Source organism: Rhineura floridana, chromosome 11 (genome assembly GCF_030035675.1).
Source record: "Rhineura floridana isolate rRhiFlo1 chromosome 11, rRhiFlo1.hap2, whole genome shotgun sequence".
Classification (NCBI taxonomy): Eukaryota; Metazoa; Chordata; class Lepidosauria; order Squamata; family Rhineuridae; genus Rhineura; species Rhineura floridana.
In genome coordinates, this window is record NC_084490.1 from 23,502,206 (window position 1) to 23,529,257 (window position 27,052).

The window sequence follows — 27,052 nt, forward strand, 5'->3', positions numbered from 1 at the left end:
GCTCAAGCCCCACTTGCTGGCTTCCAATAGGCATCCGGCTGGCCACTGTGAGAAAGGATGCTGGACTAACTGGGCTATTGGCCTGATCCAGCAGCTCTTCTGATGTTCTTAGGTTCACTGAACACAGCAGCTCTGCATAGCCGTGATAAAGCTCTATGTCTCTCATAATATGTCTGCATGCATCTGCACAAGAATCACCGGATCTGACCTCAGGCCCACTGAGTTCAGTACTCTGCCTCCGCCAATGTCCAGCCAGATACCCCCACAACAGGGGTGGTTGAGGAATTTGATCCTGTTTGCATTTGCAGCCAAACCTATCAAATTCACACTTTCCTATTCAATATGAGAACTGAAAGATCACCATCCTTCAAAATTCACACTTGTTTGAATTTTGCAGTGCAGTTCACCAACCAACCAACGTTTACAGAAATGCATATGTTAGGGGAAAGTGTGCATAAATATGGGTAGAAATAAATACGAGTGAACACAACATACAGAAATGCATTGTATGATGAAATTGCTGGCAAAAATGTGTACATTAGAACTACCTACAAAAATGTGTTTATTAGGAGAAATATGCACTAAGATGCTGGAGAATTTTCATAAGGATTTTTTAAAAATCACTGATTGCTGCAGAAATGTGAGCTGAATTTAAGACTGAAAAAGGGGGAAACTGACAGTTCTTTCCATCCCTTCCCTTGGAAGGTCACAAGAACGGCTATGTTGCAGAGACAGCCATTGTTTTCAGTTAAGTACTGTATAAGATAGTCAGCATGGATTTTTCGCATTCCGCAATGTTAAATTGAAAATACCCCCCACACCATTCTGATGCTTCCATAAGCTCATTTCAAAACAAAACCTTACAAAACTTATAGTCCTGAACTCAGAAACGCTTGCTTAACAACCCTGTCAATTTTCATGGTGATACACAAAACAGTCAGAGAGAACCGAGAGTTCAAAGTGTGAAAAGAGAGAGAGAGAGAGAACAGACCCTTTTTGCACTTTTTTCTCTGAGTTCTCATAATCCATTGAAATTAATTAAAATCAGCCTTGTTCACAGAGTACCTGTAATCTTACTACTGACCTTGCCCCATACTCTGACCTTCATATTGTGCAGTTTAAAAGTTTAAAAAATGCCTGGCTGATTTTTAATTAAAGACATCTAACAGTGAACTCAACCATAACGCCGGGCATGCTCAGTAAGAACCAACTGTCAGTGTTTTAAAAGCCAGACTCACAGCTGCTGGGCTTGCCTAATCGGGGCCACACCCACACCAGACCTTTATTTCACTTAAGACAGTCATGGCTTCCCCCAAAGAATCCTGGGAAGTGTAGTTTGTGAATGGTGCTGAGAGGAGACTCCTATTCCTCTGACAGAGCTCTAGTGACCAGAGTGGTTTAACAGTCAGCTGCTCTGATTGAAGGTCTGTGAGGGAAACAGGGTGTCTCCTAGCAACTCTCAGCACCCTTCACTAACTACACTTCCCAGGATTCTTTGGGAGAAATCATCTGTCTAAAGTGAAATAAAGGTCTGGTGTGGATGTGGTCAGGGACAGTTTTGGTTTAATTTGGGTGGGAGGCTACATGTGCCTGCTGCAGAATAAAAAGGTGGGGGAAACCCAGAATGATGCTGTTCACAATGTTTTCCTTTTGGAAAGAAAAGGGGCTTCCCCTCTGCCCTCTCCCTCCCATTCCGGCCCTCCTTCTCCTGTCCCTGCCCGTCCCTCAAGTCAGTTTCACCTATCCTAAGCATGATTGCTTTAGGATGCACACCTTAACGTGGTAAGGGGGTTTGAGAGTGTTGAAGAAATTGAGAGCAATGCAGTCAGGAGTCTAGAACAAGAGGCTGGACTCCTAGCAGGGGCACCCAAGGCGGAATAGTCAAAGTTGAGACACCAGACTAAGATGCATCCAAACTCTGAATACCTCTTACCACGAAAACCCTATGAACAGAGTATCCAAAATGCAACACGAGATAGTGCTGGAAGATGAGACCCCCAGGTCAGAAGGCACTCACCGAGCTACTGGGGAAGAACAAAGGACAAGTATGAGTAGCGCTGTGACTAATGATGCAGCTGGGTCAAAGCCGAAAGGAAGCCTGGAGGGTGATGTGCACAGATGCGAAAGGAGAGTCCGGAGTTGTACGACACACACAATAGGAACATGGAACGTCAGAAGCATGAACCAGGGAAAGTTAGAAATTGTCAAGCAAGAAATGGAACGCATCAACATTACAATACTTGGCATGAGTGAATTAAAATGTACTGGAATGGGACATTTTAAATCAGGCAACTATAAAATATTTTATGCAGGAAATGAGAAATCAAGAAGAAACGGGGTTGCTTTAATAGTGAGAAGTGATGTAGCAAAAGCAATTAGGAGCTACAATGCAAGGTCTGAGCGAGTGATATCAATGAGATTAAATGGGAAACCTATTAACATAACCATCATCCAAGTCTACGCTCCAACGTCAAACGCAGAACAAGAATTGGAGAGATTTTACGCAGAAGTACAGGAGAAAATTGATCACACACCAAAACAAGATATGATGATAATCATGGGGGACTGGAATGCAAAAGTAGGCAACAGAGAATAACTAGGAATTGTGGGGAAATGGGACTTAGGTGACAGAAATGAAGCAGGAGAAAGACTTACTGAATTCTGTGAAGCCAATAATTTGTTTCTTGCAAACTCATTTTTTGAACGACCAAAAAGATGACTGTACATGTGGACATCAACAGATGGTCATTATAGGAATCAAATTGATTATATAATTGGAAGCAGAAGATGGAGAAGTTCCATACTTTCTGCAAAAACAAGACCAGGAGCAGACTGCGGTACAGATCATGAACTGATCGTATCGAAAATCAGAGTATAGCTAAAGAAGAACAAAGCAATCATAATGCCAAAATACAATTTAAATAACATCCCAGAAGAATGTAAAGATCAAATAAGGAACAGATTTGAGGCTTTAAAGTTAGTTGACAGAGAACCAGAAGAACTATGGACTGAAGTCAGGGACATTATCAGGGAAGAATGCAAAAAGACAATACCTCTGGTAAAAAGAGAGAAAGACCTCAATGGATGACTGAATGGTTAAAGAGAGAAGGAAAGCAAAAGCAAAAGGCAATAAAAACACGGTCAGAACCCTAAATGCAACAATACAGCGACTAGTACGTAGGGACAAAGAAAACGATTACAATAGTTATTGTATAGAAATAGGACAACAAAAAGGGAAGAACAAGAGCCCTGTTCCAAAAGATCAGAGAAATGAAAGGGAAATTTCAACCATGAGTAGGGATGTTAAATAATCAACAGGGGAATACACTGACTGACCAAGATGAAATAAAAGGAAGATGGAAGCAATACACTGAAGAACTCTATAAAAGAGATGCCAGGATGACAGATTCATTCACGGAGGAACCATATGATGAAGAACCAGAAATTTTAGAATGTGAGGTAAAAGCTGCTCTTAAAATACTTGGAAGAAACACATCACCAGGAACAGATGGCATACCAATAGAATTGCTACAAGCTACTGAGACTGAATCTGTCCAAATTTTGACAAAAATCTGTCAAGAAATATGGAAAACTAAACAATGGCCCACAGACTGGAAGCGTTCAATATATATCCCAATTCCAAAGAAAGGGGATCCCAGAGAATGCAGTAATTATCAAACTATTGCCTTAATATCCCATGCAAGTAAAGTAATGCTCAAGATTCTACAACAAAGGCTCTTACCATATATGGAGCGAGAAATGCCAGACGTCCAAGCTGGATTTAGAAAGGGAAGAGGCACCAGAGATCATATCACAACCATACGTTGGATAATGGAACGGAGCAAGGAATTTCGGAAGAAAATCACCCTGTGCTTTATAGATTACAGCAAAGCCGTTGACTGTGTAGATCATGAAAAACTATGGAATGCTTTAAAAGAAATGGGGCTGCCACAGCATCTGATTGTCCTGATGCGCAACCTATACTCTGGACAAGAGGCTACTGTAAGGACAGAATATGGAGAAACCTTTTGGTTCCCAATTGGAAAGGGTGTGAGACAGGGGTGTATTTTATCACCCTATTTGTTTAATCTGTATGTAAACATATCATACGGAAAGCGGGATTGGACCAAGATGAAGGCGGTGTGAAAATGGGAGGGAGAAATATCAATAATTTAAGATATGCCGACGATACCATACTCTTAGCAGAAACCAGTAATGATTTGAAACAAATGCTGATGAAAGTTAAAAAGGAAAGCACAAAAGCAGGACTACAGCTGAATGTCAAGAAGACTAAAGTAATGACAACAGAAGATTTATGTAACTTTAAAGCTGACAATGAGGACATTGAACATGTCAAGGATTATCAATACCTCGGCACAGTCATCAACCAAAATGGAGACAATAGTCAAGAAATCAGAAGAAGGCTAGGACTGGGGAGGGCAGCTTTGAGAGAACTAGAAAAGGTCCTCAAATGCAAAGATGTATCAGGATCATTCAGACCATGGTATTCCCGATCGCTATGTATGGATGTGAAAGTTGGACAGTGAAAAAGGCGGATAAGAGAAAAATTAACTCATTTGAAATGTGGTGCTGGAGGAGAGCTTTGCGCATACCATGGACTGCGAAAAAGACAAATAATTGGGTGTTAGAACAAATTAAACCAGAACCGTCACTAGAAGCTAAAATGATGAAACTGGGGTTATCATACTTTGGACACATCATAAGAAGACATGATTCGCTAGAAAAGACAATAATGCTGGGAAAAACAGAAGGAAGTAGAAAAAGAGGAAGGCCAAACAAGAGATAGATTGATTCCATAAAGGAAGCCACAGACCTGAATTTACAAGATCTGAACAGGGTGGTTCATGACAGATGCTCTTGGAGGTCGCTGATTCATAGCATCACCATAAGTTGTAATCGACTTGAAGGCACATAACAACAACAACAAATCTCACTGAACTCAAAAAGCATGCAAATGCTCAAACCTGCCCTCCCTTCCTCCTCCCTCCCTCTTGCCCCTGCGTTTTAAAGTTTGATAGAAATATCTGTGGGTTATAGGTACATTCTTAAACCGCAAGGTTTTTTGCTTATTCGTGAATTATTTCTGGTTTCTGACAATTAATGATGTAATACCTCTGAACATGGAGGATCTATGCATGAGTATGTTCAGGACTAACTGCAAACATTTGGGCAATTGAGGCCAGCACTCCAAATGGCAGCCTGTCCACTGTTTTAAAAGAAAAAGAGCAAGAAAGCACTACATTAAAATATTTGACAGCTGTTGAATGTACGATGCTGCCTTTTACTGACTCAGGCCACCCTGTTTAAATATTTGGCATCCAACAGCCCATTATTTTGGTCTCCCAGCCCCTGAGCGCCTTTTAAATTGGCAAGGCCAGGAACGGAACCTGGCAAAGTTGTGGTATTTACTAGTCATGGAGCCATGGCCCCTCCCTGTGGAATTTGCCAGGCTCATTAATGCAGGGGTGGGGTTACCTTTGTCAGCCTGGGGGCCGCATTCCCTCATAGACAACCTTCTGGGGGCCATCTGCCAGTGGCGGGTGGGGGCCTGAGGCGAAATGCGGGTGGAGCAACAGGTTTGACTTTTCCGTTTTGCACAGTAAGCTGCATTCTAGCCACAATGCAAGCCAGAGGTGTTTTTTTTGCCCATGCTCACATGCATCTTCCATCCAGGCAAGCCAAAGGCATTTTTGCAGTTTAAGGATGTATTTCAAGCAGGCAAAAGCATTTAAGGGGGTGTGTGGGGTGTGGCCAGTGAGTGGGGCAGCCTCAGGAGAATCCCGAGGGCTACATTTAGCCCTGGGGTCTGTTCCCCAATTCTGCTTTATTTGCATCCACCCTTTATTCTACACTTCTTAAAGGGCCTGCCTTCAGTATGGCTCCATTTACTGTGCTTGAGAGTGTATTAGAGGAGGCCAGGCCTCTGAGCATACCTATCCCAGGCTGCGTATGCACTGTACATTTAAAGCACATGACTTCCCCCAAAGAATCCTGGGAACTGTAGTTTACCCCTCAGAGAGCTGCAATCTCTGGCACTCATCAAACTAGTTCCCAGGATTCTTTGAGGGAAGCCACATGCTTTAAACATATGGTGTGCCCCAGTATGATAGTGAAGTTCCTATTCAGGCCTACAGCCAGGTATTTTATGAGAGGATCTAAGAGCACACAGGGTGTGGAGAGGTATGTGTGTGGAATCACAGCAGAGCTGCCAGAACCTAAATACAGGCAGTTCCCCCCCCCATACATTTCAAGGTATTTAATTGTATTAGAAATGAATGCAATAAAATTTAATGTTATAATAACCTTTCTAAATAATACGTTTCCAGTGCTTTCCACTCAGCTGGCTAGGAGACTACTTAGGGAGGGGCAGAGCAATCCAAAGGGTGAAATTTAGCAGGGTGTGTCTGCCAGTGAAAGATCCACTGAATCCAAACCCTCTCTGGCCTGGCAGATTGGGATGGTGGTGTGTGGGTTTTGGATTGCACACAGGAATTGGGTAAAACCCCACTATATGCTTCCCCTTATATCTCCATAAGTAAAAGGGCTAAATATTTCCTTTTTCTTCCTTTTCTTCTAAACTACGGCCAAAACTTCAGGCAAGGGTTATGTGGCCTTCACATCCTGCTATTGCTTCTCAGAAGCATTTGGCTGACCACTGTTGAAAACAGGACACTGGACTAAATGGACAATTGGGCAGATCAGGGCTCTACTTAAGTTTGTATGTAATATCTCGGAGGTTGCTAGACACCCAATACTCTTCCCGACCCCGCACCAAACTGGCTATGGCCTTGGGGTGGTATTCAATGCTAGTCCTACTCAGAGTACACCTACTGAATATATATATGAGTAAATTAGCTTCATTAATTTCAGTAGGTCAACTCTGAGTAGGACTTAGTTGACTACACCCCCAATTGTCCTCTAGGTAAAGGGCACATGACCGTCTGGAGTGACAAAAGTCTTCATGCACCTCTGGGGAGTGTTGCTGTATTTCTTCATGCATCTGACTCCCATGTGGTGTTTTGCCACAGACAGGTGGTGGGGCTCAGACAAGCCCAGCGCCAACACTCGGTGGCCCAGCTTTTCATTCCAAAATTATGGAGACTTGGCAGTGGACACTTGGGCTGTGAAGGAAATCCACTCTGCTTGAGCACAGGAACACCCTCGTAGTTGTGACGACGTTCTCTCCTCAGGCCTTACGGTGACTTGATTTGCTACCCAGTGTGTGCGCGCATGCATTTGTGCATACACATGTGTGCACCATTGTGCGCGATGCTGTTGGAAAGGAATGTGAGTGTGTGGGTGTGAATATGAGGTTTTTGGTGCCTGCCTCAGCAGCATTTGAGAGAGGTGGCTGTGTGTCAAAATCTGGCCGCTTCTCTGCTTCAGTGTTCACAGAAGCTTTTGTAATCAGTGTGATTGATGCATAAACAATCTCTCTCTGATCCCCCTCCCCAATTTTAGCTACCACCTGGGGACACTCCTCTCCCCCCCCCACCTCCTTGAGCCTGGGGGAGATTCCAAGGCCCCTTCAAAGGGGGCAGGTTCCTGCAGGCCCCAAATCCCAGCTGCTTTCTTCTCCGTGCGCGGAAAGCCCCTCAACATCGGCACTGCTTGCTGCCAAGAGACACCAAAAACAAGCCACATCACACCTAATCCCCCCCTTGATCCCCAAGAAACTGCTTCCCCCCACGGGCCCCCCTCTTCGACAGCTTTGAACCTGAAAGGAAAGCAGCAGATGAAAGCAGCAGAAAGAGTGCGATTCTTTGAGGCTGATACCTCACAATCCCAACCCACAAGAACCTTTTTCTCACCCACTGTTCTGCCTCAGAGGAAGCTGCCCTAGACTGGAATCAAACGGTCTATCTAGCTCAGTACTGTCTACACTGACCGCCGGCGGCTCGCCAAGATTTCACAGGTTAAAAAAGTAAAAAATCACAAAACGCTAGCAATGAATTTATTTGTTTTTTTTTTTTTAAAAAGCCCAACGCATTTCGGCCTGTATGTATCAAGGCCTTCATCAAGGGTCAGTTCAAAGTGAGAAAACAAACTATAGAGGTCTCTGAGAATACCTTCAAGTTTTTCTTCTAACATTAGGAGGTGTGAGAAGAAAATATAGGCTGAAATGCGTGGGGGGGTTTGTTTTGTTTATTTTACAAATAAGTTCATTGCCAGCACCTTGTGACTTTTCACTGGGGTTTGCTTGGATGCTCATCGTTTTTTGTGTTTCATCTCCAGGATTTCAGACAACATTCTCTCCCAACCCTACCTGGAGATGCCAGGGATTGAACCTGGGACCTTCTCCATGCAAAGCAGCTGCCCTGCCACTGAGCTACACAATACTCCTAGCTGCTCACAGCTCGCTAATCCCAATAACTGACTCTGCTACGGCACCCTGGCTGTCAATAATACTGAACTTGATGGACCAAACGCCTGGCTTAGTATTCCTGTCTTCCACCTGCGTTCAAGACAAAATCACCAGTGGTGGCTCCAGGGTTTTTTGGGGGGGGGCTTGGGCAAGGTGCTCTCTCTGTGGACCCCCCTCCTCCCCCCCAAGGCACCACTGCCCATGGGGAGGCCACCAGGGCTGCTGCTGCTCTGCCACTGCCTCCTTGTTATGGCTCGCATGCTATGAGAAGGCAGCTGAACAGAATTGCAAGGGGGGGAAGAGGCTCTGGGGGAGGAAGATTGATAGTAGTAGGCCCCCTACTGGGGTGCAGGCAGGCCTCGGGAGGTGCCCAAAAATACCTGCCCTTGATGCCAATCCTGAAAATTCCCTGAGCCGTGGCTGGGTGTCCTCTGGGTTTAAGAGACTGGCTCCCACTAGGACAGGGGCGAGGAAGCTGTGGCCCTCCAGATGTTTATTTATTATTTATTTATTATCCTTATACCCCGCCCTTTTTCCAGTGGAACTCAGGGCGGCTTACAACAACATAAATACATATGATTAAAACATTCAAAATTCTACATTAAAATAAGATGAAACCATTAGCAAGATTAAAACATTTAACATCCACTTAAAATAAATAAAACAAATTAAAATAGTGCAATTAAGCAATAGACAATGCAGCAACCTCTCAATGAACTGTCCTAACCACCTTTTATTCTAAAAGCGTGTTGCAATAAAAAAGTCTTTGCCTGCAGACGGAAGGACAATAAAGAGGAGGCCATCCTTGCCCCCTTAGGAAGAGAATTCCAAAGCCTGGGGGCAGCCACCGAAAAGGCCCTCTCTCGCGTCCCCACCAGTGCCTGTGAGGGCATTGGGACTGAGAGAAAGGCCTCTCCCGAAGATCTCAGGGCCCGGGCAGGCTCATATAGAGAGATACAGTCTAAGAGATAGCTTGGACCTAAGCTGTATAGGGCTTTATAGGTCACAACCAACACTTTGAATAGTGCCCAGAAACAAACTGGTAGCCAGTGGAGCTGTTTTAACAGGGGGGTTGTATGCTCCCTGTAGCCAGCCCCAGTAAGCATTCTGGCTACAACTCCCATCATCCCTGACCACTGGCCATGCTAGCTGGGGCTGGTGGAAGTTGGAGTACCAACAGCATCTGGAGAGCCACAAGCTAGCCACCTCTGCCATAGTAATAGTCCTGATTTACAAGCTTACGCACTAGATTATACCAGTGTACTAACAATGACCTTGCCGGGTGGGACCAAGGTTCACCTAGATTAGCACTCTGTTGCCATGAGCAGCTAGCCAGATCTCTCCCACCCTCTGTCAAAAGCTCACAAGCCGAACAAGAATGGGATAGCCCTCACCCGTTGATTGTTCCTGGCATCAGATAGTCAGTGGTATAGAGTCTCTGATCATGGAAGCACCATTCAGCCAATGGTAGGCCCTTTGTTCATTCATCTAATCTTTTCGAGAAAACCTTCTAAATTAGAGGCTGTGGACTGTATTCAACCGACTTTTAGAGTAAATCCATTGAAATTAATGAACCAAAGTTAGTCCATGACCATTAATTTCAATGGGTCTATCTGAGAGAGCCAGTGTGGTGTAGTGGTTAGAGTGGTGGACTACGACCTGGGAGACCAGGGTTCGAATCCCCACATAGCCATGAAGCTCACTGGGTGACCTTGGGCCAGTCATTGCCTCACAGCCTCAGAGGAAGGCAATGGTAAACCCCTTATGAATACTGCTTACCATGAAAACCCTATTCAGAGGGTCACCATAAGTTGGAATTGACTTGAAGGCAGTCCATTTTCCATTTTCCCCATCTATTATGGATAAAAGTTAGTTGAATGCAACCCCATGATCCAATGTTTTGCCCGCTAACATTTATAAACATTGTGTATTCAAGACAGTTGAGCTGTCATGGCCTCCCAACCAGGGGTGTTGTTGGGGTCCCAGGTCTTTTGTCTTGCCCCATTCCCTCCCTTTTTAACAATTCCCCCCCAACTTTGCTTATAGGGCAGGTGGGCAGACTGCAAAGTGTAATACTGGTGAGACTTGGGCCCTGCCATCTTAATTTGCCCAGAGGCACTCTTTACATATAATTAGCACATGCGCATTTTATGCAAATTTGCATCATGTGCCACAAGTGCTTAAAGGACCTATTAATGCCCCTACTCCTAAACCAAAGAATCCTGGGATCTAAAGGACTGCAAATCATTGTTATTGTTGTTGTTATTTCTTTACTTTAGGGACTTGGAAGATAGCATTTTTAGCAACCATCACTAGGTGACAGCTGCCAATATCCTTTGAAGGAAAGCCTCATAATTAAACTGGTTTTTCAAACCAGTTTTAAGTTTTGTCGTGTCAACATTTCCTAAACCATACTAGCTGATTGCTGTTTTAATGCGCTTCAGCCACTCTTTTCCCACCTCCACCCATTTCATAAAACCAGGAGACACTTATTTATTAAATTTTTATCCTCCTCACCCCAGGAGCGCAGGGTAACATACACGGTTCCTCATCAGCACCTCCATTTTATCCTCATAACAACCAGGTCTGGCGCCAGAGCATGGCCAGGTTGGGCCCTGGCTGAGGGGCCTTAAAGTGAGAGGGTAGAGCCTGCTCTATGATCTGTGGCAGCGTCAGTCATGCGACCCAATGCTGCTGCGGATCGCAGAGCGGGAGCTTCCAGGCACCCCCCCCAATACAGCCATTGTGGGCTTAAATAAGCCTGCTTCACACCTACCTGCCGCATTAGTGTGTCAGTGTGTGCACCCTGTGCGATGCACACACATGCCTGCCATCAACCAGGTGGGGGCATCATTAAGGGGTTGATGCCCAGGCTGCCATCTTGGGTGATAGCAGATGTGCAGATGTGCCCGCATGCTGTGGGACATGTGCACTGACACCAGAGGAAGGTGGGATGCATGGACCTATGTAAGCCCCATGCCATCTATATTGAGAGGGGGCGTTGGGGTGAACGGTGCTGCAGGCCGTTCCCATAAAGGCAGTAACTGGTCCACTCCAAGGTCACCCAGGGAAGTTCATGGCTCAGTAGGGCTTTGAACCAAGGTCTCCCCCAATGCTAATCCAACACTCTAACCACCACTACACCACAAGGTTCTACAAGGATTCCCTGCCACCCAATCAATCCATATTCTGAGGTGGGGATTTTAGGCATCTATGTTATTGATTGCATTAGGACAGAGGCAAGGCAGGTCATAAATCCATCAAAGGCTCAGAGCTGGAAGCTACTTTCAGTGCCAAGGCCTAGCTCTATCATATGCCACAAGAAATTGCCTTTGAACATGTACAGAATGCATGTCCTCCTAAATGAGTAACTGAAGCTGGACCCCACACTTCTATGATTCTATGACTATTCAAATACTTGAAGGTCTGTCTCATGAGACTTGTTCACGTTACAATGGGCACAGGTACAAGCTGTCTCTATGCATGGACAATTGTTTGTGTGAAAGAGTATACACTTGTACATTTCAATTATTGTGTACACTAATACACAGACTATACACTCGTTGAACATTATATGTGAATAACTGTATGGTCATACAGCTCAACTAGCGGTATATAGGAATACAGACTGTATACTTGTTTAATGGAATGTGTGAACACCCCACTAGAAGTGGGCAAAATGCTTGTTCTCTGTTGCCCCAGAGGGGCCGGGCTAGATCTAATGAGTTTCAGTTACAGGATTGTGCAGGGTTTATTCTAAGATGCAGCTGGACACATTTTGTACAGTGTCAAAAAATGTGCAGTGTGAAATATGTTTTTGTGCAGTTTGGCATATCAGATTTAATAAGGACCTAGGTAGTTTCTAAACAAAGAAATAGATGAGAACAAATAAATAGAAAATGAAGATAAATATTGGTTCCTTTATCAACTTCACACCTTATATTAACAGTATATTGTGGGACTAATTACTTGATTAGTTTGGGGGTGGGCAGTGTGCTGGCTGCATGTGCAACAGGAAAAAAAGCTTAGACTAAACCCTGGGATTGTGGCTGAACTTTAGGATAAACTTCTTGACAGTAACAGTACTTTGAAGACTGTATCAATTACCGGGGTGACTGTGTGTGGGGAGGTCTTCCTTTCTGGAGGTCTTCAAGCAGAGGTTGGACAATCATCTGTTTGGGAATCTGGATTTTCTGCATCAAGCAGCAGATTGGACATAGAACATAATCTGCCTCACAATGAGTCAGACCATTGGTCCATTAGCGCAATATTGTCTACACTGACTGTCAGCTGCTCTCCAGGGTTTCAGGCAGGAGCTTTTCCCAGCCCTACCTGGAGGTGCCAGGGATCGAACCTGGGATCTCCTGCATGCAAAACAGTTGTTCTACCACTGCCCTTCCCCTATATGACCTACAAGGTCCCTTCTCTGATTTAGGATCCAGTGTGGCTTCCTAGCAAAAGGTCCTAAACCACAGAAGGTTGAAGGTTTTTTCTATCCTTTTTTTATGTGGACCATTTCGGAGTAGGTACTATTCCGGTTCCTGTTGACGGTGGGTACTATTCATTACTCTGGACTATGGGGACGATCCTGTGTGTACAATCCACGATGCACTGCTGTTACAACAATTACGCTTTGAGGATCACTGTTGTGGGTTCTTCTGGCTTCCACAATTCATTTCAGTGCGGGTGTGGCAGACTGATGGGGGCAATCTGGGCCAAATCCTCCAGGATTCAGTCTGCCCCCCTTAATTTCAAAAACAATTGGCACTGGGTCTCTGGTCTGCCTTAAGATCCTGACTCTCTCTGTGTACACCCTCCACATTTAAAGCACATCCCCCAACTAAACAATTGCGGGACCTGTAGTTTGCTCCTCACAGAGCTACAGTTCCCAGCACCCTTAACAAGCTACACTTCCCAGGATTCTTTTGGAAGGGGAAATGTGCTTTATTTATTTATTTATTTATTGCACTTGTATACCGCCCCATAGCCGAGGCTGTCTGGGCGGTTTACAGCAATCAAAAACATTAAAACAAATATACAATTTAAAACACATATTGTAAAAACAATTTAAAACACAATTTTAAAATTTAAAACAATATAAAAACAATTTAAAACACATGCTAAAATGCCTGGGAGAAGAGGAAAGTCTTGACCTGGCGCCGAAGAGATAACAGTGTTGGCGCCAGGCGCACCTCGTCACAAAAATCATTCCATAATTTGGGGGCCACCACTGAGAAGGCCCTCTCCCTTGTTGCCACACTCCGAGCTTCCCTTGGAGTAGGCACCCAGAGGAGGGCCTTTGATCTTGAACGGGTGGGTTCAAGTGCAACCCCATCCAGGACAGGTTGGACATCCACCATCTGGTCAGAAGAACCACCCACTAGCAGCATCTCAGTCTTGTCTGGATTGAGCCTCAGTTTATTATCCCTCATCCAGCCCATTGTTGCAGCCAGGCACATTGACAGCCTCACCTGAAGAAGATATTAAAGATATTTAAAGGTATGGTGGGTATGCAGATAATGTGGGCCTTTCAGGTATCCTGGTCCTGATGAGGAGACGCTCTGCAGATGGTCAGAGATGCTCGGGTTTGATTGTTACTTTTTGTGCCCTAGGCCTGAGCCTTGCCGGCATTCAAGAACAGGATCCAAACCCCGTTGAGCCCAGGACCAACATAAAATGTGCGGGGATTCAAGCGTCCTGGAAGCCAGCCTCACCGACCCGGAAGCTCTTTCCTCTGATCCCAGTGTTTTGAGACTGTGAACGTGCAAGGGGCGATGAACTCTGCACGTGCTCAGAGGCACGTTCAACTCACGTGTTTCTGGGGCTTTAGGACCAGTAAAGCAAACCGGTTTCGGGGTGTGAATTTTGGCCCCAATTAAGCCCTGGCCCCTCTCTTCTCTTCCTCCCCGCACTCCCCACGGCTTCTCATCTTGCCGCAGCCTGCGCTCCCCCGCCTTCTTCCCTTCCCGCCCCGTCTCAGATTTCAAGGCTGCGTGCAGAGATGAGAGAGCGAGAGAAGCGCCCGCGGAGCAGCCGCCGCGAGAAGAGGAGCCGCCCCCTCCTTCTTCTCCTCCCTCGGCCCTCCCCCTTCGGGATGGGACGTCCCAGGGGCGGCCGCCGGTCGGGGCGGGGAGATCTGCTGGGAGTGGGGTGGGTATGGCGGGGGAGCCGCCTTCCCTTCTGCCTTCGGCCGCCAGGGGAGCGAGCTGGGGGGAACCGAGAGTAGAGCGCGACGGCGGCGGCAGCAGCAGCAGCAGCAGCCGAGGCAGGGACCGGCCCCGTCGAACAAGCGCCAAACCGAGGGACCTGGGAGGCTGCCGCAGGTGGTGCTGCGAGGGCGGGTGCTGCCCGGCTCCGCTGTGAGACGGGATCCCACTCTTCAACAGCCCCCCCAAAAAAGCCAGGAGGACCGCAAGTCTGCTTGGATGAGTTTCGTTACCCAACAGACGTAAGCAGAGCCACAGACCTTTCCTCTCGGATCTGGTCTGCCTGCGAGCTGCGGATCCGCTCTGGAGGCTGCAAGGAGTGGGGGTGGATTAAGGATCCACACAACGCAGCCGTCTGACAGGCGCCGAGCTCCCCTCGGGGATGCAAGGAACCCACCTGGTAATGAAACCTGTCAGGGACAAGAATTGATCCACAACGACAATACCGCCACCATCACCACCCCTCGGGGTTCAGGAGCGACTCCACAGCCGCGCGAGGAGAGAGAGGGGGCCGAGGAACGATTGGTTGGAAGCCAAGAGAGGCGGAGAGGGGCGGAGAGAGAGAGAGACCCACAAGCATCACTTCTGACAAGAGATCTACCAGATTCAAGATCGGTTTGGGATCTGAAGCTGTGAAGAACGCCAAGAAGAGCGAAGCTTGACCCGTCAGTCCTCTCCCAGAATCGCACTAAGCGCCTCCAGTCCGCCCTGACGGCCGGATCCTCAGGGAGGTCGGGGGAGATGAGCCTCCGCGCTCAGAATCTAGTGGATTCCAGATCCTTAGTGGACAGCAAGCTCGGAATGCGGCAAAGCCAGGAGGGGACCCATTAAGCCCCAGACCTGGCTTGGGTTGATGTGCTGGAGCTGCTGCTAGGCTTTCAGAACAGGAGAGACCACCCCGAGGCCCCTTGGGGACTGTCGCAAGAGGGAGCCAGGGACATGTGATCCCCAGATCCTACAGCCAGATCAACTAACCCCCCCCCCAACACCTCATGACACAACTTTGCTGGACCAGGAAGAAGAACCGAAGGGTACACAGCCCCTCCAACACAATGGCTAGCTAGGGAGCACGCCACCAAGATCCCAGAAAGCGACTGGATCACCAGCGTCTCACATCCCCGCCACCATCCATGTAGACTCAGGAAGAGCCTTCCTGCATTCTCGATTGGCTGGCGCGGTGACAGCACAGAGACCACCCCCTCCTCCTCCCATCCCTCTACCAGCTGGGCTCTGGCTTGGGACCCTGGCTGTTCCGACGCCCTCGGGGTGTGGGGCAGCCTCGGTGCCCAGGGCAGGGGGTGGTGACTGCGTCCAGAGATGCCCTGGGTGGTCTTTGGCCTCCTACTGGTGCTCCTCCGAGGGTCGCGGGCTCTGCAGAGGGCAGGTGAGTGGGAACTGGGGGGAGAGGAGGGTCTGTGCATATGTGGGGAAGAGAGAGAGAAGAATTAGGATCAGGATCCTCTTCTCAGCTCTAGAAAGGGGGGCAGGTCTGGGAAAGAGAGGGCTCAGGATGCCTGGGTTCTCTGGGCAAAAAGGGAAGAAAAACTGGATCGAGGCGGACAGGGCTCCAGAGCCCCCCTTCTCAGCTTTAGGAAGGGGGTTGAAGGTGTGAAACCTTGAAATGTATGTGGGCGGAAAGGCAGCCAGGACTCCTGGGTTCTCTCTGAGCGGTTCTGTTGAGTTGGGAAGAAAGACTCCCGAGTTGTCTGTCTAGGGTACCTCCAGGATGTGGGTCATTTGGAAGGGCAGGGAGTTGGAGGGGGGGCTGGAAGGGGTTTGGGGCGAGGGTCCCATCGCCCTGGTCGTTGGGCTGGCTGCATTCTGGCTTGCAGGGGGCGGGGCGGGGTGGTGATGGCAAAATGGAGAGGAGGAAAGACCAGGCTGGCGCTGCAGGCTGGTGGGCATCAAGCACTTCTCCCCTTGGCCTGGCAGGACCCCCTCCGCCCCGCCTCCCTCTTTCGTCTCCCTCTGCCTCCCCCCTCCCCCGTGCCTCTGCTTGGCCCGACGAGCCCCCAGCCTCAAAAGATCCAGCTCAGTGACCACCTGTCCCGCCTGCCGGCAGACAGACGGGGCCCTGCTAATTTCACACTCGGCCCTTAGACAGCTGCTGGACCCAAGCAGCAGGCCCCTGGAGCAAGACAGAGAAGGAGGGAGAGAGGGAGGGAGAGCATGGCTGGGATAGATCTCCCCCTCCACCCTCCCGTCCAGTGTTTCACCCACTCTTTCTGGCCCAGACAGCCTCTGTCTCCCCGGACGTGTTTGGCTACCCTCCAGGATACCTGCCAGATGGGAATCCCAAGCTGTAGGAACTGGCTCAACAGGGTTGGGCTGGGTTCTAATTGGGGAGGGTGGTTGCAGTCTACAATGCTGCTGATGGCATGGTTAGGCTGGGGTGGGGGTGGAAAGGAAAAGCTCCACCTCCCCCCAGAGCGAGAGATGCTCTCCTTTCTCCATTCTGCTCCCCCCACCCCGCATTCAATTATTTTCAAAGATATTAATCAGCTTGACAAGTTATTCCAAGGTTTAGGTGTTTGGGTGGGAGCCACCTCTCCCTTCCAATCTTATAATCATAAAGGACTTCTTCATGGGGAGGTTGTGGGCTGGATAGGTGAGAGCAGGACATGATTATTATTTTGGTTAAAGCAGGATTTATTATTATTATTATTATTATTATTATTATTATTATTATTATTCAATGTACATGGCACTTTACAGAAAATGAAATGACAGGTCTCTGCCCCATGGAGCATACAATGTAAAATCAGATGCAAGTGAGACAACAGAAGAAGGGAAGGGAACTGGAGGCAGGGACAGACTAGGAGGAATATGTGATTCTTTCAGTTAACACATACTTCAGCTTGGCTGCAGTAGGCAGAGTCTTTGGACCAAGAGGTAATGCCAAAGGCTTCATGGCAAAGTATGTTCTGTTTCTCCAAAGTGATTTTATTTACCATAATGCAAGAATTTTAATGGAGCGCAAGAGATACAGGGTATGTGTGTTAGTTCCCCCCCTCTCAAACCCCCCATGCCCTTGGACTTGGAGGTTCTGCTTTTGACACAGAAACAGATTGGGTAGGATTATAATTACCCCTACATGTGTGTGTTGGGTTGTGTGGGAGGCCGGTGGAGACATTTGGCACATACTTAGAGTTTTCTTCTTCTTTAGGATTGCTGTATAGATTCCACGGAGGGGGGGTCATAGCTCATGGCTCAATGGAAGAGCACATGTTTTGCATGCAGAAGGCCTCAGGGCCAACCCCTGGCATCTTCAGTTAAAAAGGAAAAGAAAAGGTTCAGATAATAGTAACAGGTGATGGGAAAGGCTCCTGGTTGAGACCCTGGAGAGCTACTGCCTGCCAGAGTAGACTATACTGGGCTTGATGGATGAAATAGGCTGCGTGCACACCATACATTTAAAACACATGCCTTCCCTCAAAGAATCATGGGAAGTGTAGTTTACTCCCTCCAGCACTAAAATTCCCAGCATCCTTCACAAAGGACGGTTCCCAGGATTCTCACGTGCTCTAAATGTATGGCGTGTATGTAGCTTGGATCTTAGGCAACTGTATAGGATCAGAGAAATCCAGCTGACATGGAGACATTTTGAGGACCTGGTAACAAATGCTGTCTGGGCAATACAGGGAAAAGCACCTCCCTTCAACCTATCCCCTGGGTGGTGGGGAGAAAACGTGGCTTGGCTACTTTTATTTATTTATTTACTTATTACATTTATATCCCACCTTTCCTCCAAGGAGCTCAAGGTGGTATATGTGGCTCTCGTCCCTCTCCATTTTATCCCCTCAACAACCCTATGAAGTAGGTTAGGCTGAGAGACTGTGATTGGCCCAAGGTCACCCGGCGAGCTTCATGGCAGGGTGGGGATTTGAACCTTGGTCTCCCATGTCCTGGTTCAAACACTCTAACCACTATTTATTTTATTTATTTTATTTATTTATTTAATTCGACTTTTATACCGCCCATAGCAAAGCACACCACACTGGCTCTCTTTTCCACCCAACGGGGTCCTAAATTCTGAGGTTGGGTTGTTGATTGCTGAGATCAGATGCTGTTGTGCTTGCCCCCCTTTTTTTCCTCCCCAGAAGTGCTTCTGCACCTTTAGCAGACGGCTTTTAAAACTCCCTTCACCCAGCTCACTTCTGAATTTAAGCTATTCTGTGCCCTCCACACCAGTTTCAAAGATCAGCGTGCAGAGACTCTGGGGCATGTAGCCTTCTGCGAGAATCTGTCGAGTGGAATGTCATCTAACCCTGGAAGAGGATGAGGACTCCCACTCCCTGTCCCTCAAACCACATGCAGGGATCTGTTGCCTGAACAAAGCAGCGGCTCTTCCTCAGTTCCCCGTTTCAGACTGGGATGATGTAGCTCTGAGGCTGCCATGCCTCTCGCAAAGGGCTTAGGGTGTCGTGCAGCCTTCACAAACCTGGGTACCCTACTGGCTGGGGCTGATGAGAGTTGTAGTCCAAAGCATCTGGAGGGCACCGGGTTGGCAAAGGCTAGAGCAAGGCAGGGATCACTAGCGTAGTGCCCGCAGGCACACATGTACCTGCAGGGGTCTCTCCCCCGCCTCTGATGAAATTGGGCTTGAAAGAAGCATTCAGTTGTAGCCAATATGATAGGCGGTGGTATATTATTTATTATTATTTATTTATTTAATTTGTATCCCGCCCTTCCTCCCAGCAGGAGCCCAGGGTGGCAAACAAGGCACTAAAAACACTTTAAAACATAATAAAAACAAATCTGAAAATACATTAAGACAAAACAGCGTTAAAAACATTTTAAATATTTTTTAAAAAGGGTTAAAAACATTATTAAAAAACATATTAAGCAATTCTGACACAGACACAGACTGGGATAGCTCTCAACTTAAAAGGCTTGTTGAAAAAGAAAAGTCTTCAAAAGGCACCGAAAAGATAGCAGAGATGGCGCCTGCCTAATATTCAAAGGGAGGGAATTCCACAGGGTAGGTGCTGCCACACTAAAGGTCCGTTTCCTATATTGTACAGAATGAACCTCCTGATAAGATGGTATCTGCATGAGGCGCTCACCTGCAGAGCACAGTGATCGACTGGGTATGTAAGGGATAAGACGGCCTTTCAGGTATCCTGGTCCTGAGCTGTATAGGGCTTTGTACACCAAGACTAGAACCTTGAACTTGGCCCGGTAGCAAATGGGCAGCCAGTGCAATTATTTCAGCAGTGGAGTGACATGTTGGGGATACCCTGCTCCAGTGAGCAGTCTTGCTACCACATTTTGCACCAGCTGCAGCTTCTGGACCAACCTCAAGGGCAGCCCCACATAGAGTGCATTACAGTAATCCAGCCTAGAGGTTACCAGTGCGTGGACAACAGTGGTCAGGCTATCCCGGTCTAGAAACGGCCACAGCTGTCTCACCAGCCGAAGCTGGTAAAAGGCACTCCTAGCCACTGAGGTCACCTGGGCCTCTAGCGACAAAGATGGATCCAGGAGCACCCCCAGGCTACGGACCTGCTCTTTCAGAGGGAGTATGACCCCGTCCAAAGCGGGCAACTGATCAATTATCCAAACTCGGGAACCACCAACCCACAGTGCCTCTGTCTTGCTAGGATTCAGACTCAGTTTATTGGCCCTCATCCAGCCCACCACCGAGTCCAGGCAGCCGGTCTAGGGCTGGCATGGCCTCTCCTGATTCAGATGTTACGGAGAAATAGAGCTGGGTATCATCAGCATACTGCTGACACCTCACCCCAAAGCTCCTGATGACTGCTCGCAAGGGCTTCATATAGATGTTAAACAGCATGGGGGACAAGATGGTTCCCTGTGGCACCCCATAACACAGCTGCCAGGGGGCCGAAAGACAGACACCCAATGCTATTCTCTGAGAACGACCCTGGAGATAGGATTGGAACCACTGTAAAACAGTGTCTCCAGTACCCATCTCACCAAGTCGGCCCAGAAGGATACCATGGTCAATGGTATCAAAAGCCACTGAGAGATCAAGTAAGAATAACTCCCCGTCCTCTCCTGATAAAGGTCATCCATCAGGGCGACCAAGGTCGATTCAGTCCCATAACCAGGCCTGAACCCAGACTGGGATGGGTCAAGATAATCTGTTTCATCCAAGAGTACTTGCAGTTGCTGTGCCACAACCCTCTCAATCACCTTTCCTAAAAAGGGAGTATTTGCAACCGGTCGGAAGTTGTCACAAACCAATGGGTCCAGGGTGGGCTTTTTCAGGAGTGGTTGAATCACCGCCTCTTTCAAGGCAGCTGGAACCACTCCCTCCCACAATGATTCTTTGACCACACCCTGGATCCACTCAGTCAGACCTCCTCAGCAAGCTTTCATAAGCCAAGAAGGGCAAGGGTCGAGAAGACACGTTGCTGGCTGCATCATTGCAAGCACCTTGTCCACGTCATCAGGCCACATCAACTGAAACCGTTCCCAAGAAATTGCAGCAGACGTTGCACTGGACACCTCATATAGTATATGTATATGTATATGTAGATAGGGCATCAAGACTGCTACAGAGGCAAGCAACTTTACCCTCAAAGTGCCTTGCAAACAATTCACAGTGGGCCTCCGAAGGGTCTAAGACTACATTTCCTGGAGTTGATGTCAACAGACCCCTGACAATACGGAAAAGCTCCACCGGATGGCTTCTTGAGGATGCGATGGAGGCAGAGAAGTGGGCCTTCTTTGCTGCCCTCACCGCCATACAGTAGGCACGGTTATGATGTTTTACTCGTGCCAGATCAGCCTCACAGCATGTCTTTCGCCACTTGTGCTCTAGCCGTCATCCAGCCTGTTTCATTGCCCTTAGCTCACTGGTGTACCAAGGTGCAAGCCAGGCGCCACAGTGCTGGAGAGGGCGCTCGGGGGCAACCGTGTGGAGAGCCCGACGTGCCTTGCTGATCCACAGTGTGACAAGGGCTTCAACAGGGTCACCTGCTCTATCTTGGCTGCTTTTGTGGTGGATGTGTCAGTTTCTCTGGTTTGCAAATGTGCCCGTGGCCCCCCAAAGGTTGGCAGTTTCAAATGTCAGACTAAGGGTCCTGGTTTCTAATCTCAACTCAGTCAAGAAACCCACTGGGTTACCTGGGGGCGGTCATTCTGTATCTCAGCTTAACCTACACCACACGGTTGTTGTGAGAACAAAAGGGCAGGGTCAAGGGGGACCATGTTCATTGCCCTGTAGGATAAAATGAACATAATAGTTGTGGATGAGTGACAGGCCTCTTCCAGAATGCATCTTGTCTGGTAGACAAAGGAAGGCTCTACTTGCTACAAGGTCTGATACTTCCCTGGAAGTACATCCTCCCCCGATGAAAGGCGTTCTCCGCTTTATGATCTGCATCCTAATAAGAAATTAAACAGGTCAAGCTTGCATGCATGGCTTGCAGCTGCAGTAGATTCACCTGTTGAACTTCTGCCTTTTGTGCATTTAGAAAAAGTGGGAAAATGTTGGCAAGCCCTGTGACTACAAAGCACAAAGCCCAGCTTGTTGTCTGTTTGTACTTTTACGAGGATCAATCACAGTTTTCCTCTATTTCCTTTCCAACAGGAAATGCTGGACAGTCCCTTTCAAATTTGCTTTTTGAGTGTATTTTCCCTTGTTTGGGACACTGAGAACCCAAAAGTGCAGCTGCAATGCATCAAACTGCCATAAGGGGGCACTGTGGTTCAGGAGGCAGTTGAGCCAGTTAATTTCTTCTCTGTTCATCATTCCCTCCTTATAAAGATGGTTTTTAAGCCTTTCCCTTCTTGCAAGGATGATTTAAAAAAAAACTTTGCTGGACCTTCTCATCTCCACCAGGAAAGCTTCATACAACCATAACTGGTCACTCTTCCTTAAATCAAGGATGTTTCTTCTGTATGTATGTGTGCATGCACACACTCAGAATCCATTTATGTTCCTTAATTACCCCTTTAACTTTTCTTTAAACATCTTGTAACTTGTTGCAGAATGAAGAGATTCACAAATGTGGTAAGAAAGGTAGATTGTTTTCTGCCTTTGTGGAATATCGATACTTTCATGACTGTGAGTATAGAACCGCAGTGATTTTAGATTAATTCATACAGAGGTGTGAAATCATTAAGAACATAATCCATTAAAAAGCAATCTAAACAGTAGTTAATGATGCTGTCATGTTTATTGTTGGGTGAGCTAGGATTTCTGATCCCTATTGTGATTTTGTATATGGAACCACAGGTGTGGAGAGGAGGGTAGTTAGGTAGGATTTATTAATGTGAAGTGTTTGGCATAAGGGTTTATAAGCCAGTTACTCAGTTCTCTGCATAATTCCCATTAACGCAAACAAAACTGATCCACTGCTTGTCATCAAGTCTGGGCAAAGGAAGAAAAGCAAAAGAAAAGCAACTCCTCAAATCCAAATTGATCAAGCTCACTGAAATCCTTTCATGTGACAAAACCCAGTTCCACCCACGCTGTATAATCTTTTTCTGTCTTCAGTGACTTCAGAGATCTTGTGGGTTTTCCCATCTCTTGTAGTTGCAGAGCGCCTTAGATCTTCTTTCATGTTCACTCTGACCTCAAGCATCACACGGTCCTGTGGGTAGCTGGCCCACAGCAAGGTGAGAGAGATGCCTTGCAGACAAATTACTGATGGGGTTCAAGAGAGGCAGGGCAATTACCTTACAGCTAAAATGGTTTAATTTGTCGCATGGGAGAAAAAAATATTAGGAAAAGCTCATTCCACGGTGTGCACATTATTATTATTTATTGCTTATAGAGCACCATCAGCATGCTTAGCGCTTTGCAGAGAAACAAGAAGATGGATCTCTGCTGCAAGGAGTATACAATCCAAACTTTGTCACAGAGAAGGCAACAGAGGGAGGGGAGGAAAATGGAGGCAAAGGTAAATAGGGACGGATACATGCTCATTTCAGTTTCATGTACTTGGGCTTAGTTACAGGAGGGGATGGAGACCAAAGACCTTGGGACAGAATGAGCAGGAGGGCCTCAATAAAGTAATAAAGACTCAGGTCACATCCACACCAGACATGTAATGCACATTTATGCCACTTTAGCAGTCTAGATTCCTCTCTCAGAGCTAAAATTCCCAGCACCTTTAACAAACTACAGTTCCCAGGATTCTCGGGGAGGGGAGCTATGACTGCTAAAGTGGCATAAATGTGCATTACATGTCTGGTGTGGGTGCAACCTCAGAACACAGGCCCATGGCATATATTTGCATAAAATGAGGCAGGAGCAGGAGATCTGCAGGCCAGTGCAAGAGACATATAGCCCAGATCCCTTGGGCTACCCCCTAATGCCCCTGGTTTGAAATAAGCGAAGATATGCACATTACCTTCTAAAGGGGTACATCCTGAAAGACCATTCAGTCATCTGGAGTCTCAAATGATCATAGTGAACCAGTGGTGAGGGCTTTGCAGAAAACATGGGTTTTGAAGAAGGATTTGAGGGAAGGGGGGAAAATTGGATTCAGTTCACATTTAAAGGTGAACATACCTAATTCTCACTTTCCGGAACAATACATGACCCGCAACATGGCAACCCGTCGAAATGTGCAGTTTTCCAAATTTTGCAATGCAGTTCTTCAGCTAGGTAACATGCGCAAAACTTGCATATACTGGGAGAAAGGGTGCATATAAATGCATATATTAATGAAAATACCGTACAAAAATGTATTGTATTAGAGAAGATTGCTTTGCAAATATGTATATATTAGGCAGAATTGCATACAAAAACGTGTATATTAGGAGAGATTTGCACTAGTGTTGCTGAATTGTCATGAATTTTTTTAAAAAATCGCAAACTGATAGGAAAAAATGAAGAACTGAATTTAAGATTGGGAAAAATGAAACTGACAGAAGCCAAAATGAATGGATTCACCCATCCCTACCCTCAACTGACACCTCAACATTTCATACATCCTGAAAGTGGAGGTGGCATTTGAATTTCAGGATCATATGCAGAGGGCTTTGGCCATTTCCTAACCCTGAGCTCTTCCAGATGACCTCTTTACTGAGCATTCACCCTGATTTGCTTGTGCAAAGCAGAGTTTATGCAATATCTGCTTTTTATTGAGCATTCCTATTGATGTGTTTGCAGGGAGGTTATTATACCAGTGAGAATTTATCCTGATTTGTTTGCAGGGAAGCTACATGACTTCTCATCAATCAATTGCTATCCCATACTTTCCCCATCATTTTTCTTACCGCAAAAACTCTGCATTTAAAACAATAAATAAATGTTGATTTGTTGTGCCAGAGCACTTCAATTGCACAAAACTAAATTTCTGGTGTGTGATTGAATCTGCCCTGCAAAATGCTGATAGTCAGGAAGGCACCACTGCCTTTGCGGGGGGGGAGGGAGTTCATCAACAATCTGCTGTACATTCATGTTGCTGAGTTTCCCCATAATCAGGACACTCAAAAGACCATTAAATGAGCCCTGCTGGATGAGATCAAAGGTCCATTTAGTCTATCATCCTGTTTCCCACACTCACACTGGCCACTCAGGAGCCTTTAGGAAGCCCACAAGCAGGAAATGAGAATGCTATAGCCCTCTTCCCTGCTATTGTCCCCAGCAATTCAGTGATATACTGCCACTGATCATGGAAGTTCCATATAGTCATCATGGTTTGTAGACAATAACAGACTTATTTTCTCCATGAATTTGTCTAGTTCCCTCTGAGAGCCATCTAAACCAGAGGCCATACCCACCTCCTGTCATAATAAATATTGTATAGCAAATTCAGTCTCTGAGTTACGATTCTTATGTAGCCAATATAACACCAATCATGTGCAAGAAGGAGTTATCAATAGGCTTGGGGAAACCACAAGGTCTGCAGATGTATAAAAAAGCTTTAGGGGGAAAACAAGTAAAAGGGAGGGGGCCTCAAAACAGACCAAGGAGTATGCTCATTGGCCACAGTACTAACTTGTGTGTGTGTGTGTTGTGGGGGAGGGGTGTAAAACAGGGAAGAGGGAAATGGAATGGAATATCCTGGAAGGGGGCATGGCTGGCTGACTCCGAACAAAAGCACTCCACATTGCAACATTGTACAAAGCTTTGTTCTCTGTTCCCCCTTCCTTTTCATTGCCCCCAATCTTCCTTCGCACCTCAGCCATCTCTCATTTATGCTCTTTAACTCTTGTTTTTACTGGCTCCCCTCCTATAGAAGGCCCTTCCAGTCACCTTACTCTGCACTTTCCCCAACTTTGCTCTCTTTTACTTTTAGAAAACAGTGTAGGCTGGGTACCTGGACCAGAACTCTTAAGGTACTGTTTTGTTTTTGTTTTCTTCCCTGCCAAATTTCCCCCCACAACAACTTTTTTTTGCTGAGGAAGTCCTGAGTAGACTGCCATAAAAGTTTGTCTATTGCAAAGGATTCTGGGATATGGGCCACGGGTCAAACTTGGGCCACATTTCCCAGAGTGGTTAATAGTTAATCCCTCTCCCCTGGGATTTCTGGGAATTATAGCTCTGCGAGGGGAAGAGGGCCCCCTAACAACTCTTAGCACCTTAACAAACTACCATTCCCATGATTCTTTGGGGGAAGTCATGACTGTTAAAGTGATATAATAGGGCCTTAAACGTATGGCATGCATGCGGCTTTTGTCTCAGGCAGAAAAATGTCTTAGACAAGCCCTGTTGTACTTTACCTACGTTGCTTCAGCCATTTTGTCTCTATTTCCCAACTCACTTCCAGTATGGTAGCTGGAAAGACAGAAATGCAGTTGGAGCAACTGGTTGAGGGAGTGGCAAATTGCAGGAAGGAGTTCTGTGCATCGGCTCATCAGTGGCCCACTTCTGTCTGCTCTTTTAAGTGTAAGACTCCTGATCTTTCTGCTTTTTGTGTGTGAATGATGGCCTCCTTACGTCTGGCCTGGCCTAAACATCCCCAGTGCCATCTGCTGCAGCTGCCAATTGTGGGTGAACAACGATAAGGGTAGGCAAGGTATATTTCAAGGAAATCTCTATCTGACATGAACAATTTTCTGACTAAAGGGCCCTAATAAGTGTCCAAGGAACTCCAGAGATCCTGGAAACAACATGCGTGTGCACAGGCACACCCACACACATACTCTCACCCACACCCCAGTTCTAAAGGTGTGCAAGCCCCCTTGATATTTATTTTTAAAAAAGAAAGGCATTACAGATACGTTAGGAATTCTTATCTGTCTCTTTCCTATTGCTTTGCCGCAGCCTGTTGGTCTTTCAACAGCTGCAGCTCCAACAGGAGGAACTTCTCTACAATGGTACCAAAATAGCTAATCCCACGTTTGTCGGAATAGGGCTATTTCCCTCCCCGCCGCCGCCCCTGCCGCCCCTGCGGTGTGCATTCCGTTGCATTTGACATAGCATTTCTTCAGCAATTCCATGGCTTGGAAAAAGAAGCCTGAGCCATTTGTCCCTCTGATGTCCCACTCCTGATCTTTTTTTCTCCTCTCATTCCCCCCCCTGCCCCAAGAC

At 46.9% G+C, this 27,052-nt stretch overlaps 1 protein-coding gene across 2 annotated transcripts in view; it reads left to right on the plus strand.

The window, feature by feature from the left end:
- Positions 1 to 14,543: 14,543 nt before the first annotated feature.
- KREMEN2 (kringle containing transmembrane protein 2) overlaps positions 14,544 to 27,052 on the plus strand; it is a 37,266-nt gene continuing 24,757 nt past the window's right edge. For both annotated transcript variants that reach the window (XM_061588442.1, XM_061588443.1), the window contains exon 1: positions 14,544 to 15,976. In XM_061588442.1, the coding sequence (XP_061444426.1) occupies positions 15,910 to 15,976 (67 nt within the window). In that variant the 5' untranslated portion in view covers positions 14,544 to 15,909. The remainder of the gene's footprint in view (positions 15,977 to 27,052) is intronic.